This window comes from Sturnus vulgaris, chromosome 8, assembly GCF_052056855.1.
Source record: "Sturnus vulgaris isolate bStuVul1 chromosome 8, bStuVul1.hap1, whole genome shotgun sequence".
NCBI classification, from domain to species: domain Eukaryota; kingdom Metazoa; phylum Chordata; class Aves; order Passeriformes; family Sturnidae; genus Sturnus; species Sturnus vulgaris.
In genome coordinates, this window is record NC_142250.1 from 35,800,543 (window position 1) to 35,820,157 (window position 19,615).

General features: G+C 42.8%; 1 protein-coding gene across 2 annotated transcripts in view; it reads left to right on the top strand.

The window, feature by feature from the left end:
* Window positions 1-19,615, top strand: part of DOCK1 (dedicator of cytokinesis 1) — a 255,021-nt gene that overhangs the window by 3,312 nt on the left and 232,094 nt on the right. For both annotated transcript variants that reach the window (XM_088169442.1, XM_088169443.1), the window contains exons 2-4: window positions 16,773-16,856; window positions 17,536-17,576; window positions 19,413-19,468. In XM_088169442.1, the coding sequence (XP_088025568.1) occupies window positions 16,773-16,856; window positions 17,536-17,576; window positions 19,413-19,468 (181 nt within the window). The remainder of the gene's footprint in view (window positions 1-16,772; window positions 16,857-17,535; window positions 17,577-19,412; window positions 19,469-19,615) is intronic.

Below are 19,615 nucleotides of genomic sequence, written 5' to 3' on the forward strand. Positions count from 1 at the left end.
GAACTGCAGTGAGAGGTAGACGTGGTGCTACTATGGTTAAAAAATACTCTATTTAAAATGCCTCTGTCTCTTAAGATTTGTGTCCATATGGAGTAATTAGATCACTACTATGGTAGTTTAATCCTTTTTTTTATTATTTCATTGAATAAATGGTGAAATAGAACACTAGTGCCACGTGCCCTTGGATGGTCAGATGTAAAAGGAGAACTTCCCAGTTACAGAGTTTGAGTCCCCATCCCTGAAGGTGTCCGAGGAAGGACTGGATGTGGCACTCAGTGCTCTGGGCTGGTGTCAAGGTGAGGATTAGTCGTGGACTTGATAGTCTTGGAGGTCTTTTCCGAATTCAATGAGTTCCAATATTTTTATTTGTTCCTAGTGAGTTTTTGTTGTGTGTCATGACTTGGCAAATAATAACAAGCCTAATTTTAGATGGGGGCATTGGCCGCACTTCATGGTCCGAGTTTTAGTGCCTCTGGGATTGAGAGCTTTTCCAAAGGGGTTTATGGAAGTACCTTCAAACCAGGTACGTAGAAATATTTATTTTATTATTAGGGCATGGCTATAACGAGTTGGTAGACTATGAGGAGATACAAGGGTCATGACCTGAAAGCTTTGCAGCTGAGTTCTGCTCTTGTCATGTCTTTTTGAACAGGGGGGTAAGAATTTGTCAAGAGGAGAGCTGGTGAAAGCACAGGAAATCCTACAGCCAAGCATTGCTGCTGCTCCTTCAGGGAGGACTGTGGTGCTTTAGGACAGATTTAAGGCTTTTGTGGACCCCTGGAGTTACAGTCCAGGCTGTGAGGAGCTGTAGTGGCACATGGAGACTCTTGCTTAAGGTCTTGTGCATATTTGTGTCTTAGAGCAGGGAAGGAAACTTTGTAAGGAAATTGAAGAAGCTGCATCATAGGGATGCACCCTAGTGATTTTAGTGCTGCTGTGCAGTGAGGTTTGGAGCTGCCTGGCAGGTCAGGAGAGGTGACTGCTGTTAGTGACAGCAGGGCTGTGCTGTGACACGTCCCAAACCCATAGAGTAAAAGTGAGAGTGTAAAATGCCCATGAAGATTTGCTGCTGCATTGATCAGTGTATTGGAGTGAGCACATGCAGGTTCAGTTTCTTAGAGCCAACATATCCCATGGACACCCAGATTAAGGTTTTATTTTTTTATATCCCTCTGCTATGAGGAAAGGCTGGGAGAATTGGGATTGTTCAGCCTGGAGAAGAGAAGCTTTGGGGTGACCTCGTTGTGGACTTTCAGTACCTGAAGGAACTGACAAAGATGGGGAGAGAATTGACAAGGGGAGATAGCTTTAAAATGACAGAGAACAGGTTTAGATGGGATTTTGGGCAGGAATTGTTCCCTGGCAGGGTGGGCAGGGCTGGCACAAGGTGCCCAGAGCAGTTGTGGCTGTCCCTGGATCCCTGGCAGTGCCCAAGGCCAGGCTGGAGCACCCTGGGATAGTGGAAGGTGTCCCTGCCCATGGGAGTGGCACTGGATGATCTTTATTACCCCTTCCAACCCAAACCAATCCATGGCTCTATTTTACAATTTAATTTACCCTTTAATTCCCTGCTTGCTGAGGGGATGGATTTCTGTGCTGCCCCATCTGTGGCATCTCCTGGAGCAGAGGGAAGGGGCTGGAAGTTGTCCCACACCTCTTCCCACAGGAGTGAGCTGAGTTTGACTGCAGGCATGTGCTCAGTTCCTCCCAGTTTACTCAGTAGCTGCTCTTGTTCTCTGTCAATAAACACTTGTTGCAAACAACAGATTGGAGAGGGATAGCTATAACAGATAAGTGGAAGGGAGTGTGGACTCCTGTTTGTTTTCTTCCAGACCAGCAACAACATTACAAGCTGGGATTGTTCTGAGAAATGATTCCTGATGGGATTTTCCAGGAACTTTTTTTTTTTTTTTTTTTCCTCTCATGGAGCACAAAGTGACTTCAGTAGGTAGCTAGCTGCCTATGGCCGTAATACAGAGCTTTTATTTAACTTTGCAAAGGAAGTTTTCAGTCAGTTTAGGGAATTTCCAGCTGGTAATTTTATTATTTATCCTATAAAATAAAAGAGGAGGTAGAAAAGTGAGGTTTTACACTTTACATGGTATGCAGGTATGGCAGTGACAGTAGTCAGGGAGCTGATTTAAGGTGTTTGTTTTGATATTTCCATCCCTGGAAGAGTCCAAAGCCAGGCTGGATGGGGTTGGAGCACCCTGGGATAGTGGAAAGTGTCCCTGTCCATGGCAGAGGGTGGAAATGGATGAGCTTTAAGGTCCCTTCAACCTAAAACATTTTGGGATTCTCTGATTTCACGTAGCACCTTGGTGGGTTTTGTAATCATCCCTTTATCTGTTCTATGGGAAGTGCATGACTTAGGTGCACTCAGTGCTAATTTTGGGCTGTTTGCCACACTTGGCACAGATTTCCATGTGTTACAAAGGCATTTTCCTTTCTGCAAAAGCAAAGCTTTCAGGGAAGGGAAAAAAAAAATCAAAACGGAGGCAACTTAAAGTCAAACCTTCTCCAGGAAACCCCTCTGTCAGCTTGCAGCTACAGGAATAAGGGTTGGGATAATTTTTCCTTTAAATGTTGGCGTTTCTGGAGTTTGTTGTATTGAGCACATGGAAGTTCCTTTGCTCTGTGTCATCCTGCAGGACTGAAATCCAATAGCTTTTGTTAAACACCTGTACTGTGTCCAGCTGTAGATAAATAACTGGGGCTGACCCCTGCTAATGGATGGGAGCTCGGACAAGGAACTGCCTCTAATCCAGTTTTGAAGTATTCATTCCATCAAAGGTGTCAGTTTGGCCTCTCCTCTTTGACTTCCTGCAAGTCCAAAACTTTCTCAAAATACTCAGTGGAGTTGTTCCTCTTTATGGGTCTTCTTTGGCAGGGTGGTGGACCACTGACAAGTCAGATTTCTTTATTTTTTATTTTCTTATTAGACTTAAAAGCATTTTAAATTCTGTTTTCTAGCCTGTATTGGCCCCTAAGGCTGTTCTGACAATAGTCATTTTCTGAGTAAGGCTTTAATGAATTCCTTGATGAGTTATTGGAATACTTCCCTCCTTGAGCTTGGGGGGGGGGAAATTAAAATCATTCCCTGTCTAAACCAAAAAAATAAGAGATAATTCTTGTAATTCTGAAACTCTCCCCCTTTTCAGACTGTAGTTGTGCAAACATTTATATATTTATAGAATTATCTGCCTGTGTTTATGTAATTTGTGCATTAAATCTGATTTCTGATGTAAAGATTTGTAACACAAGCAGCAGCAGTTGCTGCATTTCAGTTTCATCAGCAGAAATATGAAATATCTCTGGAAATATTTTTCTGCTCCATATAGCTTTGTAACTAAACTGAAATAATTGCATTGAGAACTATTATGTGTAATCATGTACCATATACGTAACAAAACAAACAGATGGATGAAGAATTGAAGCAGCCATTGGCTGCCATACATGAATTTGTTTTTTTTTTTTTGTATGATATTTTTTAGCACTGCTGCCTTATTTCGAGTGCTGCTTATATTATTTCAGCACAACCCTTTTTAGAACATGTTTGCAGAGGGTTTTGGTGGTTGATTTTTGCCTGAGGGTGTTGGAGTAGCAAAATGTCTTTTGTGTTCCCCGATAGAAAATACCAACAAGTGATTGGAACAGGATTTGCTGTGTAATTTCTGAATGGGAATGGCAGCAAAATTGTACATAATCAATGTTTGTGCTTGTAGGCACTTGGGCTTTTGAGGCACTCTGTACATCCCTGCTCTTGTAGTAGCTGTGCCACTTCTATGGATGTGCTGCACAAATTATTGAATATTGAGGTGGAAAACCTGCTGGAGCAGCTGCCTGCCTGAGCAGGTGTTGTGGGGGTTTTGGGAAAATCCTGTTATCCCTGAGGAGATCCCAGTGGGGGTGGCATCAGAAATTCTCTTCCTCGAGGAGGAGCCTCCTGGCTTGACCTGGGGAGTTCCTGGCTGGTTGTGGCAGAACATTTGGAAAATTTGGCAGTGCAGGGTGGGCACTTGGGACTGGAGAGAGCCCAGAGGCTCTGGAATACCTGAGATCCTCTTGAGGAATGCAGATGCAGCCTGGAAGTGCAGCCTTAGGTGTTTGTGTTTGCTCTGCCTTCCTTGTCCTGCTTATCCAAACAAAGCACGGAAGTGCCGGCGTCACTGGGCTTGGAGCTGGATGGAATAAAATCAAATAAATCTGTGGAGGGAATGGGGCCCAAGTGTCCTAGAGGAGAGAAGCCACGAGGAACAGATGAGCTACACTGTGCTCAAAGACCTTCTGCTGTGCTGTATTAGGAGGGTTCTCCCCATTTTCATATGTGGAGTAAAAAGGAAAAAAATAGGATTAAGGAGAACCTGGCCAAGCCCAGTGCTGCTGGTGCCTCTGGGAGTGGGCAGAGGTACAGGATTATGGAAAGCTCCATTCTCACCTGCCTGCAGCAGCTTCCCTGCCTCCCAGCTGCTGCTTTAGCCTCCAGCATCCTCCTGACAGTGCCAGCTGGTCTGCAGGAAAAAAATGTTGGCAGCAGGGAATGGTCGAGGGCATGGAGTTGGGTGCTTTTATTGAGGAGTTGCTCCATGCAGAGTGTGCAGTGTCTGCGTGTCAGAAATGAAGTGGAAGCAAGTGGTAATAGAAAAAAGTGCTGCTGTGGTAGACCCTGACACAGGAAATCTCTCAGTGCTGAGCCAGATGGAAGCTGTTGATGAGAATTGGAGTTTGTGAGTCTTGAGGCAGATGGTGAATGATTGAAAAGGACGCTTGCTTTCAGAAAAATCTGCCGTGCATATGACTGCAGTGAGCAGATCCTGCCCCTGCCATGGCTGGGGATTGTGGAGGCAGTGGCTTGGAATGGCCTGGAAGTGCTGTCCTCAAGCACTGCAGTCTCATGGCTGTGCAGGGGGAGGCTGAAATGTGTCACTTCGGCCAGGAAAGGTAGAGATAAGGGCCCGTGGGAATGTTTCTGTTGATAAAGATGAGCTTAATCTCTCAAAATAGGAGTGAGTGGAAGCTAACATGGACTTTTGACTTTAATTACTGTTTTTTTAAGTAATAGGAAGAGCTAAAAGAGGATGTGTCCAGCAGCTCTTGCTTGATTTACTTTGCTTTTTTTTTTTCTGCTGCTTTGGGGTGCTGTGGGAGAATTATTATTCTTTTGCATCAGTTTGTGGCTCATTTGTAGCTTTAACATAGAAAATAATGCTTACACTCAAGCCTTTGGTGTGCTCCCACCTGTGGTAGTGATGTTACCTGGTGTCCAGCCTCTTTTTTTTTCCTTTTTATCTCTTCTTTTTTCCTTACACACAAATTCCCACCAATTTTCTGCAGGCATCACCTGGTTGTCTTGTCATCCCTGCAGGAATTCCTTTGTTCCTGCTCACCCTTTTCCCCATTATTCCACTGCCTCAGTCTTGCTTGTTATTTTTTTCTTGCTGTGACTGGTGGGTGTTGGTGTTTCCATCAATCCATCACTTTCTTTGGCCAAGAATCTTAAGTGGAGAAGACTTGAGAGCTTATTTTATTTCCTTCTTGTTTTTTCCTTCCTTTTTGTTTTTTACTGTTTTTTTTTTCCTTCTGTGGATTGATCTCAGAAGTTTCCAGTGTGAAGGGTAAATGGTGTGACTCAAACTGGTTGTAAAAAAAAATAAAAAATCTGGCATTTTAATTTTTATTTTTTTTTTAAATTTTGGAGGTATTTTGGCTTCTGTTTCTCATCAGAGTTGATCTGTAGGAGGTTTGTGTTTGTCATGGCAGGATCCAGCTTTGTCCTTCTGTAGCTGCTGACTGTCTGTCCCACCTCTGTGTCACCTCCACTGGGCTCTTCTGCACTCTCTTGATGCTGCTCACTGACATTTGGGCATAAAGGAACCAAACTTCTTGTCCAGGCCATGGCAGGAGTAGCTCAGAGTTCCTGCAGCACTGCCTCAAACAGCTGACATTGACTCCTTTTTAAAATTAATTCAGTGACATGTGACAAAGCAGTGGATAAAGATCCTTTTTCCAGAGATTTCAGTCATTGAGTTTTTTTGGTGAGAAAACAGTTGGCCTTGCCCACAGTGAAGGGGCTGGAGATGAGAACAGATATTTTTTGTGGTGCAGAGATATTTCTTGGCCAGTAGTTTCCATAGTGTGTGAGTCAAAGGGGACAAAACACCAACCCCAACGTTTTTGATGCAGAGCCAGATATTCTTTTGGTGTTGATTACACTATGCTTTGTTTATTTGTATTTGTTGGTTGTGTTCTCGAGCGTTTGACTGGTGCTGAGACCCTAAAAGGACTAAAAAAGCACATTAGATGTTTATCTGGGAAATAGGGACATCTGCAGTTAGATGGGATTGCTTTAATGCTGAGCATTGCTGCCCTGGAGAGCTCCAGGAGTGCTCATGGCTGAATTTTTATAAGGTCTTGATTTGTCTCTAAAGTTATTTAGGTTATGGGAATTGGACTTTGGATTCTGCCTGGTCCCTGTCTTGCTGAATCCCAGTTTTGGGATGTTGCTGGAAGTGGTGCTTGTGCAAGAATTGGTTCAACCAGTGCTGCAGCCACAGCCTGGGAATGGGCTCCCATCACCTGCAGTCCCCATCCCTGGAAATGTCCAAAACCGTGGGCATGTGGCACTTGGGGACATGGTTTGGTGTGACCATGGTGCTGGCTTAACTTGGACTGGATCATCTTGGAATCATGAAGGTTGGAAAGGACCTTGTGTTTTTGGGAAAAATATCCCAAAGCTTCTTTAAGATTTGGTTGAGTCTTCAAGGAGTGACTAAAGTATCTTGCTTTGAGCTCTGTGGGGTGGGAATTCATATTCCCAAAAAATAAAGACTGTGTGCAGCCAGATAAGCACATTTTAGTAAAAACTTGAGAGAATGACTCAGTTATGGTGCTGCTGACATTGTTGGAAGTTTTGTGTGGGCTCAGCTCTGGTTTGATTTTCTAGTTGAATATATTCTTGAAGTGATTTATTAGCAGGTTTTTAACCATCACTTGTGCTGCAGAGGAGGCCTGTGTTTATTTACTGGCCTGTGATGAGTGATGGAACTGGTTCAGATTTTTGCCTTAAACACAAAGTGCAGTTTGGGCTTCCTGCAACAGCTGCAATTTCCACAGTTAGAGCACACAAAGGTGAACGTGTTCTTGGCTGAAAACCAGGAGTTTTAATACTTTTAGGGCTTGAATATTTAAAATATTGGCATAACTGCAAGCTTTTACAGTCCTGGGTGTGATACCATCTATAACACAGTGTGCTGATCTTAAATCAAGATATAAACTTTTAAGACCAGGAGTTCATGTATTATATTTGTAAAGTGCTGTCTGGATGCTTCCATAACATTTACATAAAAAGTGTGGAAAATAAAAAATAATTTTGTGGAGGGGAGCTAGAATAATTGTGTTCCAGCTTAGGCTTTCAGGAGATAGGTAATGACAGCTTTGGGAAATGCCTGGGTAAGATTAGTGAAAAGTAAAATATTGGTGATCATTAATAAAATCTTGAGTTCTAAAATGGTTTCCCTTCTTGCTGCATCTGCACATGACAGAATTTGTGTTGTTACTTTTGCATGCAGCAGCTTCCTCTTGCTCTTGGGCCATTCGTGGAGCAAAGAAACGTTTTTCAAGGTTAAATTGTTTTTTGTCCAGAACACTGAAGGCTGCTTAGCAGGAGAGCTGAGTTAGATTCCTCCAGGAAAATGGCACAAAGAGTTGTCCCCACTTTTTCCAACACAGATCCTGCTGCTGTGTGCTCCTGGTGTCTCAGAGGATGCTTTCACCAAACGTAGCCAGGGCAAGGGTGTGATTTATACATCCAAAACCGGTTTGCTGGGCATGAATTGAGCGTGGAGTGCGCTGGTTGTCATTAATTTGGTTTTTTAGTGGTTCTGTTTTGAGGTGGAGGTGCTGCAAGTGGAGATGAGTTGAATAATTTACAAATAACCGCTCATTTTAGATGAATGCAGTATTTTTTTCAGTGAGGGAAATCAAATGCTTTAAGGTGTCCAGTCTAGCACAAACTTCTGCTGCCTGTTGGAGCTTTCCAAACAGAAATTGGAAACTGAAGCAGATTTTGGGGATCATGGCAGGGAGATGAGTCCCCTGAAGCTGCTGTTTCCAGCAGGGATCTGTTCCTTGGCCAGGAACTGCTCTGGCCCCTGCTCTGCCCTGGGCATGTGCTGGGTGCTAATGCCTCACCCCTTTTCAGGGAATTCTTGCACTGATGCTGGGAAAACAACCTGCCAAAAACGGGGGGAAGAATAATGAAAATACTCCCATTTCTTCCAGCTAACCTCTGCTATGTTAATGGCACTTTAATCACTCTCCTGCCATTAATATGTGACCATCAGGGGGTTCCTAAAATAAATTTTCCTTGGATGCTTATGCTTGGGAAGGAAGGAGTTACAGGTTTGAACTATTCTGAATTACCAAGGGCAATTCTGAGGCTCAGGGCAGTGAGGGCAGTAGGTGTAAGGGTTATTTTTGATGAATTTCAGTAGACTGTGGGATGCCTTAGCATTGGGGAACCAAGTTCTCACCTGGGAATTCTGTTTACATCTGGACTACACCAACTTTAAAATATTGATTTATTACACTATATGCATATTAAAAATAATTGATAAATTTTAATAATAAAAAAAGAGTTGGACTTGATGATCCTTGCAGGTCCCTTCCAACTTAGTATATTCTGTGATTAGGCTAAAAAAGGCTTTAAAATTATTAAATTAACTCATAATAAAATGAATGGCTGTGACTATACAGGTGGGTTCTTATTGTGCCAAAATTGTGGAGCTCAGTGTCTGGAAGCAGAGATTTAGGATGTTCCTCTACTCTGATTTCCCCTCCTTCCCAGAAATCTGTGAATTTATGGAGCAAAAGGTGATGCTGTGTCTTTAATGATCAATGGGATCATATCAGTTACTTTTCCTTCTTTCTTCCAGAATGAAGGCAAAAATTGGCAATTCACAGGATTGCCCTGAGGTGGGAAGAATGGAAATTGCAGGGATATGAACTCTGGGAGAGCTGCCCCAGTGCTGAGAGGGAGTTGGACAGTGACCCTTTGTTAGGGCCAGTGGCTGAGCCAAGTCCGAGCATGTGATTGCCCCTGCTTTGGAGAAAAACAATTTTTCCCTGTTTTTACAAAATGCTGCTCTTATCTTTTAATGCATTCAGTGCAGTTTGACTCGCTCCCATGGTGACGTTTTTCCCCCCCCCAGTTCCAGTGTGAGGTGCAAATTCAGGAAAAGCGTCGCTGATTTCCCATTTCTGAAATTCCCATTTCAAAATTTCCTGGTTTCCCGTTTCTGCCGTAGCCTGGATGATTTGGGAGAGAGGGGCAGAGTATTGATGGGTCAAACTGGGGCTCTCAGCAGGTCATTCCTCTCTCTGGGTGTCCTTTTGGGCAAAGCAGAACAAGTTCTTCAGGGTTTATTTGACTTGGGGTCTGTACTCTTGCTGTTGGAGACAGCCTGATAAAGTGATGGCAAAGAAAAAGAAATTGAGTAGGGTTTGATGTGTGAAAAGCCACAAACCCCTTCATCTTTTTTCTCCCATTCCAGAGGCTTTCCTGAGAAAGGAAGAGAGGAATTTTGATTTTGTTTTACCTTGTAGGAACACTGAGGAGGAAGAGCAGTAGGAAATGAAAGCATCTTCCCCATCCCCTCATTTCCTCCTTGCTTTAGGCTCTGTGCTCTGCATCATCAGCAGTGAATTGTCTTTTTTTTTTCCTGTTTCCACAGTGTAAGAGGAGTTTCAGTGTGTTGAACTTGATTTTTATAGTCATTGAAATATGTTCAAATAGATCTGTGCCATTAAGCTCACTGCTGTAGTAATGTTTAGTAAAAGACCCTCTTAGCACGATTGTGCTTGGTGCAATAGGAATTTCCTGCCGTGGCAAGGGGGAGAATTGAAGAATTAAGGGGCTGATGCCTCAGGGGATGTTCACAGGGAGCTCTGAGCTCCAAATTGGGCCTGGGATAACTTTGACATCATTTGTGTGGGTTTAGCTGTGTTGGGAAAGACTTCAGGGTCCCTAAATCCCTTTCACAGGCTGGATTTAAGAGCGAGCTTGTGAATTTTGGGATGTTGCACCTATGTTTGTGTTGGCTGGACATAAACTAAAAATGAGCTATTCCACCTCAGCATGAGGAACTCCTTTCCATGGGGAGATGGCAGAGCTCTGGAGCAGCTGCCAGGGGGATGTGGAGTCTCCCTCTCTGAGGGACACATTCCAAACCCACCTGGAGGTGTTCTGTGTCCCCTGCCTTGGCAGGGGGTGCACTGGATTATTTCCAGAGGTCCCTTCCAACCCCAGCTATTTTGGGATTCTATGGCTGGATTTGGGACTTCTCCTGAGGCTGTCCTTGCTGTTGATGGAGTTTTTGGGGTTCTTTTTGTTGCAGGCATTAATATTTCCCTCTTTGCACTGTTATCCCTCCATTTGAAGGTATAGAATATTTTTGTGTGTATTTTTCCCCCTCCCAGCTACAGGTTGCCTGGCTCTTACATCCAGGGTAATTGCCCCCTGTTTTTCCTTAATTTCTGGCATTTCAGCACAGGTTTAATGGGAGATGAAATCCCCTTTAATCAGCCATTTAGATTGGATTTTAGGAAAGCTTTTTCCATGTTGTTGTAAAGCATTGGAAGGGGCTGCCCAGTGACTTCTCCTGGGGCTGTCCCTGCTGTTGGTGGAATTGTTGGGATTGTGTGGCTGGATTTGGAAATTCTCCTGGGGCTGTCCCTGCTGTTGGTGGTGTTCCTGTGTCCCTGAGGTGCTGGGCAGGGCTGGTTGAGGATGGGGTGGATGCAGGGCAGGGATGCAGGCACATCAGGCAGGAGTGGGTGTGGAGCTACAGCTCGGCCACTTCTGGTCCCTTCTCATCTCCTGGGCTGGAGGATCTGACCCAACACATCTGACCATTATCTGAACAAGTTCCTCCCTTTTCCCCTCTTGTCCTTCTCCTGCCCAGCAGACCCCTGGGGGCATTTTCTACACAGCAGAGTTGAAGCTTTTGCAGATTTTCTAATAACCATGTGCAGAGGTGGTTTTGAATTTTGCCTAATTCTGAGCACTGAGATCCTTTCTTGAGGCACAAATCCTTTCTTGGGTGAGCACAGCTCAGGCTCAAATGCTGTCCTTGCCTTCGTGGAGGATGGTGCCACAGCAAGAGCCAAGTTACAGCTCTTAGTGGCCCCCAGTGAAATGTAAGAGGTCAGAGGGAATATCAAAACTCACTTACTTTGTGATTCTGAGTTACCACAAGACAGATGCCAAAACATCTGCCTGTGGATAATGTTTTGTGTTAGTCTAAATCAGCATCTTGCTTTTTCTGCAAGAGCCATTGTTGAGAGCTCAGGGTGATGTGATTACTCCTTACATCCAGGGTGTTTCACTTAATGGACTTCTTAATATTAAAAATCAATTTGGATGTTCTTGATTGTGCTTCTTGTTAGCTGGTCATTATGGCACATTAATAATCCTCTTAGAGTCAATAATGATGTGTGTATATATATATATTTTAGCACTAGTTTCAGCTTTATACCCTCAGTACTTGCTGGTGAAGTACTCTGAATACAGATGAGCCAGAAGGAGGGGGGAGAGCTGTTAAAATGGTGACTGAGCAGCTCACTTCATTAACTCCCTAAAAATAAAGTGTCTGGCTTGAAAGGGGGGAGGAAGGCAAGCAAGGAACCAAACTTGTTCCTTGGAAATTTTGGCTTTGTCCAGAGCTCTTCATGTCACAGAATCCCAGATTTATTCAAGTTGGAAAAGACCCCCAAGGTCTTTAAATTCAAGCTCTTCTGATCCCACCTTGTCCCCAGCCCAGAGAATTCCTTGGGCTCCAATCAGGGATGGGGACTCCAGACGTCCCCTGCCCGGGCCCAGCCACCTTTTCCATGGGGAAATTGCTCGTGATGTCCAACATTTCCTCTCCTCCTGCTCCCTTTCCCTGGGAGCAGAGCCTGATCCCAACCTGGCTGTTCCCCTCCTGTCAGGGAATTGTTCAGAGCCACAAGGTCCCCCCATGAGCCTCCTTTTCTCCAGGTTTGATTTCATTCTGTATTTTTTAATTAGTGCAGAAAGGACAAGTGAGCATGTTATTTGGTCCTACCTGAGCTCTGCCAGCAGTTCTCAGCAGGGTGTGGTTGCACTTTGGGAAGGCACCAAGCCTCAAATTTGGGATTGTTCTGGATTTCTGAACTTTCTTCAGCTTATGAATGAATTCATTTATGTTGGGTAGCGAGAGGTGAAGACACCAGATGTGATGCAGAACGTGTTGCTGCCCTTGCCATCTGCTCTGAAAGCTGAGGTGTGCTTAGAAAAGCTTGGTGGCATTTTTCCTCTTGGTGTCCTCACTTTGGAAGGGGGACAGCAGGCTGGCATGGCATGGCATGGCAGGGACAGCAGGCTGAGAGTTTCCAGGGTCTCCTTTAGGATTGTCACCCTCCCAGGTGCCCCGTGTAGCCATGGAGGAGGTTCCAGGTGAATCATTATGTGTCTCAGGAATTTGCTGCTCACAGAAGGGGAGGAGTGAAAGGAGCTGTCTCACCTTTGTAAGGGAAAGTGGTGATAAATCCTTTTTATCTACTTGAACTTGTGGGATTTGGGCTAATCCTGCGATAAAAGTCACATTCATGGATTTAATCAATAAGCTTAGAGCATCACTGGGCAGGAGGAACCTCGAGCTGGATTTTTTTCCTTTAGCTTGGTGCTGACTGTTCAGATCTAAGAATTTCTCCAGGCTTCTCCTCTCTTCATGAAGTTCTTTTTTTGGGAATGTTTGAATGACTGAATAATTAAAATATTAAGAACTCTGAATCAAGCTTGGTGAGACCAGGAATAACAAAAACCCAAGGTGAGGATAAGAGGATCTACCCTTGGTTAATGAACACATGAAATAATTGTCTTTAACAATTCTCAGGTGTAACTCCTGACTCCATCAGTGCTTTTTTCATTTTTCTTCTCCATTAGCCTCAGGTGTAGAAATTAGAAACTTCTCTGGGTGAGTAGCAGAGGACTAAGGAATCTGCCTGAATACTCAAATCAACCACTTTGATTTTAGGGAAAATAGGAAAAACTTCAGGTGTCTTTTAATACCAGTGAATTTACAAAAGCCTTTGCTTTCACCTCTGCAATTTGTCTGCTTTTATTGAAAAAGCACAGTTATGGTTTAGGGATTTTATTTTATTTTTTTTTAAAGCCAGTATAAAAGAAAGCTGGTAATGTGTAAATGTACTTTGGTTTCTTTCAGGAGTTCAGAATGATTAATACAGCCTTTAAAGCAAAGTAATACCAGGGAATATTACTCTGTAACATCTTTATGGTATCTTAAGGTATCTCACCTTTTGTACAGTCAGGAAAAAAGCTATTTCAGTGTAAGCTGATGTTACCTTTTGTTTGCTTTTTCCTTTTTTTCTACCTCTAATTCTTCTGGTGTTGGCCTCCTCATTTTTCTGATGTGTGCAGGTAAATGAGTGCAGCTCACAGAGGTTTTGTTTTTGAATGGTAAAAGAGGTTTGGTGCAATTACTGTAATGCCCTGTTCATCATTGCTTTCTTTATCAACTCTTACAGTTGAAAAAATGCCTCTTTCCGTGCCCACACTTAATTTTTTTTTTTGTTTTTGGGACTCTCGTGTGGGTGTTGGATTTTTAAAATTAAGCAAAACATACTTCGGTTTAAAAAAACAACAAAAAAATCAAAAGTTAGACCTTGGGTTTTTAAATCTTTTTAAATGATAGCTCGGGATACAGTTGATGAGACAAAATGCAAACAACACCAGTTTCATGCTTTACTCCTCCAAACTTTGGCTTTTCCTTTAATTAAAGCCTCGTTGTTTGCTCCAATCAAACATTTTCTGTCACAACATCTTTTGATGTCACTGTACATGAGAAGAATTCCTGTGAGCAGGAGTTTATCTGCTCTTGCAGGGGAGTTTGTGGTGCAGTTCAAGCCTTGCTTTGTAATCACAGGGGTGGAATGCACTTTATAGTTATTTTGGTGGTTTGCTTCACGATCTGTCAATGCCGTTGGAAGCCAGAAATGTGATTTATTTTTTTCTTTTGCAGAGATATTTTTTTCACACATCTATAGATATGTTTTTAAAGATAAATCACCCCTCCCTGGCTCCTCAGTCAGCTGAGGTCAGTGGGAGCTGTCGTGGGCAGTAATTACCATTTGATGGCTGTTTGTCATCTTCTGTCAGAAGAATTGGTCATTACTGCAGCTCCCGCTGCCTGACCTGCCTTGTTGTGACAGACACCAGTTTTAGCACTCTTGGGCATAAATTTTAGTGCCTTTTATTCATAGCTGCCTTTGATCCCTGAGTGTTATACCTCTTCAATGTTGGAGAAGTGCTCAGCTGAAGTGTGAATTGAGCACTGGTTTTTAATCTGCTCTAATGCAAATTTTTCCTGGCTGGGATGTGTGGTGTGAGCGAGTGAAGTTGCCTGTCAGGGTCCTGGAGGTGGGAGACTGTCCTTGGATTCATTTTTGGATGTGTGAACATCCCAGGGGCCCCTTGCTTAAGCTTTGAGCATTGAAGGATCTGAATAAACACCCCAAGGACGGATTTTTGTGTTGCACTGCAGCCACAAGTTTGGAGGAGTTAGGGCTGTGTAACTTTTGTTTTCCCTGCTGTGCACAAAAGCTGAAATGAGAATATTTCTGGGGAGTGTTTCCAAGCAGACTGTCCCATATGCTCTGATGATCCCCCTGCTCAGAGCAGTTTAAAATGCTCATTTTTTTTGTGTTTCTCAGAACCCCCTTGTCCTGCAGGGTAGCATTTATGGCTTTGATGTCCTGTGCCAGATACTTGGGAGGGAGGGCTTATCTGTCTCTAATAATGACAAAATTAAGGAAGACATTAAAGCACAAATAGCTTGGCTTTAATAGAAACTGGTACTTTCTAAACTCTTCATTTAAATCCTGGTGATATTGGTCTCTGCAGTGCACCTGACCTTTATTCTTTTTACCCTGTAGTGTGCTTTTATTCCATCAATAATCTTCCACTTTGTACAATGTTTTCCAAACTGCTTTTCCATGTTTTTTTCTGCTTGTGCACTCAGATTTATTTATTTACCCATCAAGATTTAACTATCAGGCTGGAGGAGTTTTACAGAGAAAAGGACCCAGCCAGCCTGGGTGGATTATTTATTGGTGATCCAGTGGATTATTTATTTATTGGTGAGCTGGAATTCCAGGAGTTGTGGGGAGAACAAGCAGCAATTCCTGGAGGCAGCAGTGGGCTCTGTGCCCCATCCTCATGCTGGGATTAGAATTCTCCTGGTGCCCACCAGGATGTTCCCAGTGAGTGAACTCTGGGATAAAATAATTATCAAATTTGGGCTCAGAGCAGTGGTTTTTGTGCAGTTGCCAGCTCTTACAGATGTAATTTGTGGTGTTGTTCTCCTGTGTAACACAGGAGATCTGCTGGGGTAGGGGGGAGCTGGCCAGGTAAGGCAGGTGTTTGCTGGATCCCACCTCTCATTGCTCCTGTTTATAATTTTATACTTAAATTTGATGATTTTTTGTATTTCTTATAATCGAGTTTTATATTTAAATTTATAACCCTGCCATAGGTTTAGAATTTGACAGGGTTTTTTGGGAGTGCTTTGTTACCTGTAATGAGTGTGGAATGTGTTGTGGATGCTCTGTGAACTCTTGGTCTGAAAATTTCCTGTGAGAGCCACGTGTCACTTACCCAGGTCATTGTGTTCCAATAAAACATCCCTGAGTCCTGCCCTGGAAAATGAGGCAGAAAGAAAAGCAGTGGTGATCTGAGGGGTGGTAGGAACCTGGGAGGTAATTATTATGTAAAAAAAAAAAAAAAAGCTTTTGTTTCCTAGAGAATTACAACAAACAGAAATTCTGATTTTCAGCTATCATTGATCCTCGTTGGAGGAGTAGCTGCAGTTGTAAATTGAGGAAGAAACTTCTGTGGGTCCACCTTGATTGAAGTTCTTTAATTTCAATCTCTTGAAATATTTCAATCTCTGCCTTCAGTCATTGATATTGGAAGATTTTTTTTCTTCCACAGAGTTTATTCCATATAAAACTTAAAAATTGAGCTTTAGGAGTTGTAAACGTTTTGTTTTTCAGATAACAAATATTTTTTTCCCAACCAGACCTGAATTGTAACATTCTTAGTCAGATGGATTTGTGGAAATTGCCAATCTCAGTGCTCAAGAATTTACAGATTTTATTTTGGGAGTGGCAGGGAGGAGTGGTCTTGGAGTTCCCGTTGGATTTGTTGTAGTTATTGCTTGGTGCAGTTGCTTCTGGCACTCAGAAGATCTGAAATCATATTTTTCAATTGCTGTGCATGCAGTAAATGAATGAAGTGACTGAGAAGCCATCCTTTAATGTTAGCGTGGCAATTTGAGTTTTCTAAAGACACTTTGTAAGTTTTCTGTGTGTTGAGCTGACAGGGGAAGACAGAGCAGTTCTTTGTAGAACTGCTGAAAATTGACACAAAGTGCTCTGGAAGGCTGGCAAATACAACAGAAATTGAGTGTATTGCCATGAAGAAGCAAAGCATTATGAACAGAGTGAGGGACAGCTTTAGAAAGTGAACTTGTGGGTTTTTTATTTTTGTTACAAAGGGAAATATTAATGGGTTTAAGAACTTGGCTGAATTTTTTAATGGAAAATTTTCAACAATTTTTTTTTTAACCAAAAGATTCAGGATGGCAGTGATGAGTAATAAAAGCATTGATGTGGAGAAACACCTGGAATTGTGTTGCCTTTCCTGTACTCACAGCAATGTTCCCTCTCTCCAGCTCTCTACAACTACGATGCCAGGGGACCAGATGAGCTTTCCTTACAGATTGGGGACACTGTGCACATACTGGAAACTTATGAGGGTAAGATGGCAAAAATTGAATTGGAAAATAGGATTTTTTTTAATTTTTTTTTTTTTGGAGGAATTCTCTTTGTGACCCTCTTGAATTGGAAGTTGAAGCAGATGAAGATGTGTGGTTGATGGTGAATAAGCACTGGATTTTTTGGGGGAGGAAGAATTTTCACACAGCTGGGTTTGTATGGATGTGTTGTAGCATCTCCCCCACAACAGAGAAATAAGAGATGATTTTTGGGTACCTTTGGGTCGTGCTAAATGGACCTGCTGCTACAAGAAATTTAATCTGAATTTGAAAGTCACTTGGGTCCTAAATTGTGTTTTCTGTGCTGGGTGCCTGTGTTAGTGCTGTGCAATGATTTCAGCATTTTCCAGATACCATTTTTGATATGAAACTCCACAAACATCACCTGTACCAAAATCTTTCCTCCCTTAATCCTTGTACAAGGGAATTTAAATGCTGAGTTTGATAATCAACACGATGTGAAAATTCTTCTCTCCATTATCACTCTGATTTTATACCTTCCAGGATGACTTGTTTTATCCAGGAAAATAGAAATTCAGGTGGGATGTGCAGGGTTGAAGCATGGTCAGAAACCACCTTACAATGCTGTGGAGCTGGGAAGGAGCAGCTGGGAGGTGCCATAAATGAACTTTTTAATGCTTTTCCCTCTTTTCTCTCCTAGGCTGGTACAGGGGTTATACACTAAGGAAGAAATCCAAGAAGGTGAGTGTTGCCCCAGTGTGATGCTCATTTTTCTCTTGGAATAAGATGGATTTTGGCACTGGGTGTGTGGGGAGCTGGATCCCAGGTGTCTTGTCTTCAGCCTCTGGTTGGTGGGAGTTTATTTTATTTTAAAAATAATTTTAATTATTTTAGCAAGACCTAAAAAATGAGTGGCATATCCAGCTCTGGGGTCCAAAGGAAGAACATGGAGCTGCTGGAGAGTCCAGAGCAGGCACCAGGATGAGCAGAGGGATGGAGCAGCTCTGCTGGGAGAACAATCCCAACAAGAGCTGGGATTGCTCAGCCTGGAGAAGGGAAACTTTGAGGTGACCTCACTGTGGCCTCTCAGTGCCTGGAGGAGCTCCAGGAAAGCTGGAGAGAGACTTTGGATGAGGGCTGGAGGGACAGGACAAGGAGGAGTGGCTTTAAGCTGTGGGAGGGAGATTGAGGTGGGATATTGAGAAGAAATTCCTCCCTGGGAGGGTGGGGAGGGGCTGGGATGGAATTCCCAGATTTGCTGTGGCTGCCCCTGGATCCCTGGCAGTGCCCAAGGCCAGGTTGGACATTGGGCTTGGAGCAGCTGGGACAGTGGGAGGTGTCCCTGCCATGGCAGGGGTGGAACCTGGATGAGCTTTAAGGTCTCTTCCAAGCCAGGCTATTTTATATTTCTATGTTCATTTTTTGCAGTTTAAAGGTAAATCAATCATTAAATCCTGACATGCATCATCTCTTTTTGTGCAGTAACTGCTGCACCAAACCTTTCCTCACTAAAAACTTCAGCCCTTGGTGTTCTCCTTGCTCTGTTTTTAGAGGCTGGCACTGCTGTGAAATTCTGGGTTCCTGCTGAAATGCACTTACAGCTTGGAGAGGAATAACCTTGGGAATTTTCAATTCTTCCCTTTGGAGAGGGGAGGAGGCTTCTCCTGCAGTGGAATTTCAGTGTGCACCAAGGGCTGCATTTACAGCAGCTTTTGTGAAATGCAAAGAGAGGAAACCACACAAATACTGCTTGCAGCATCGTGTTTTATTTTTTGAGCCTTTTGCTTCATAGTAGTAATTAAACAAAATTAAACTTCAGGGTTTGCTGCTTTTTTTTCACTGAAACACTGCAAATTCTGTGTTTGCCTCCAGAAGTGTGTTTTTAGTTGTTTCCATGTCTAAAATACAGAGTTGGGTGGTTCATCCCACCCATTTCCTTACCAGGCCTGGGTTTTTATTCTATTTTTGTACTTTCCTTTTTTTTTTTTTTGTGTGTGAACACATTGAATTTCTTACAAACTGTATTTCATGAACGTGCTTTTTACAGTCTGAGAAGCAATTAGACATTTTTCTTGCCTTAAATTAATTCCATATGTTGCTGCATTTGTCTGACTGCCACTAAACTTAGTGATTTTTAAAAAATTTTTTAAACTGAGATAAAAAGTCACATGTCCATGCATTATTTCCCCCAGTGGCTTCCCAAGAATTTCTATTATTGCATTCCCAGATGATCAGAGAACTGAACTCCTGCCTTGAAGGGTGAGATGGTGGAATTTGCTTTATCAGCTTGACTTGGATTCTTCTAAAAAGATTGTTTTATTTCTGGCATCTTGATGAATTGAGAATATTTTTTCAGAGCAGTTGTAAGGTTGCAATAACATCTTGAAAAGGCAATGCAAAAATTCAATATATATTAAAAAAGTCCCAAACACAACTCTTGTGATGCTCAGGGATGTGAATGGCTCTGCACACCCAGCAGTGTTTTGGCAATTTTTAGGAATAAACAGAAAATGTAGTGTACACCTGGTTAAATAACACTTTTTTTTTTTTTTTTCTTCTCCTCCTTCCCTCTCCAAGGGCATATTCCCTGCCTCCTATATCCATCTTAAGGAAGCAATTGTTGAAGGCAAAGGGTAAGTTGGATTTGAAAAGAACAAAAACTCTTTTTTCCTGTTTTCTTTACATTTCAGTGCATTACTAGGTAACTTACACTTGTTTCCAGGCAGTGTTCTGGCTAACTGAGGAGTTAGTTTGTAATTTTCCTGTTCCTTTCCTTGGTG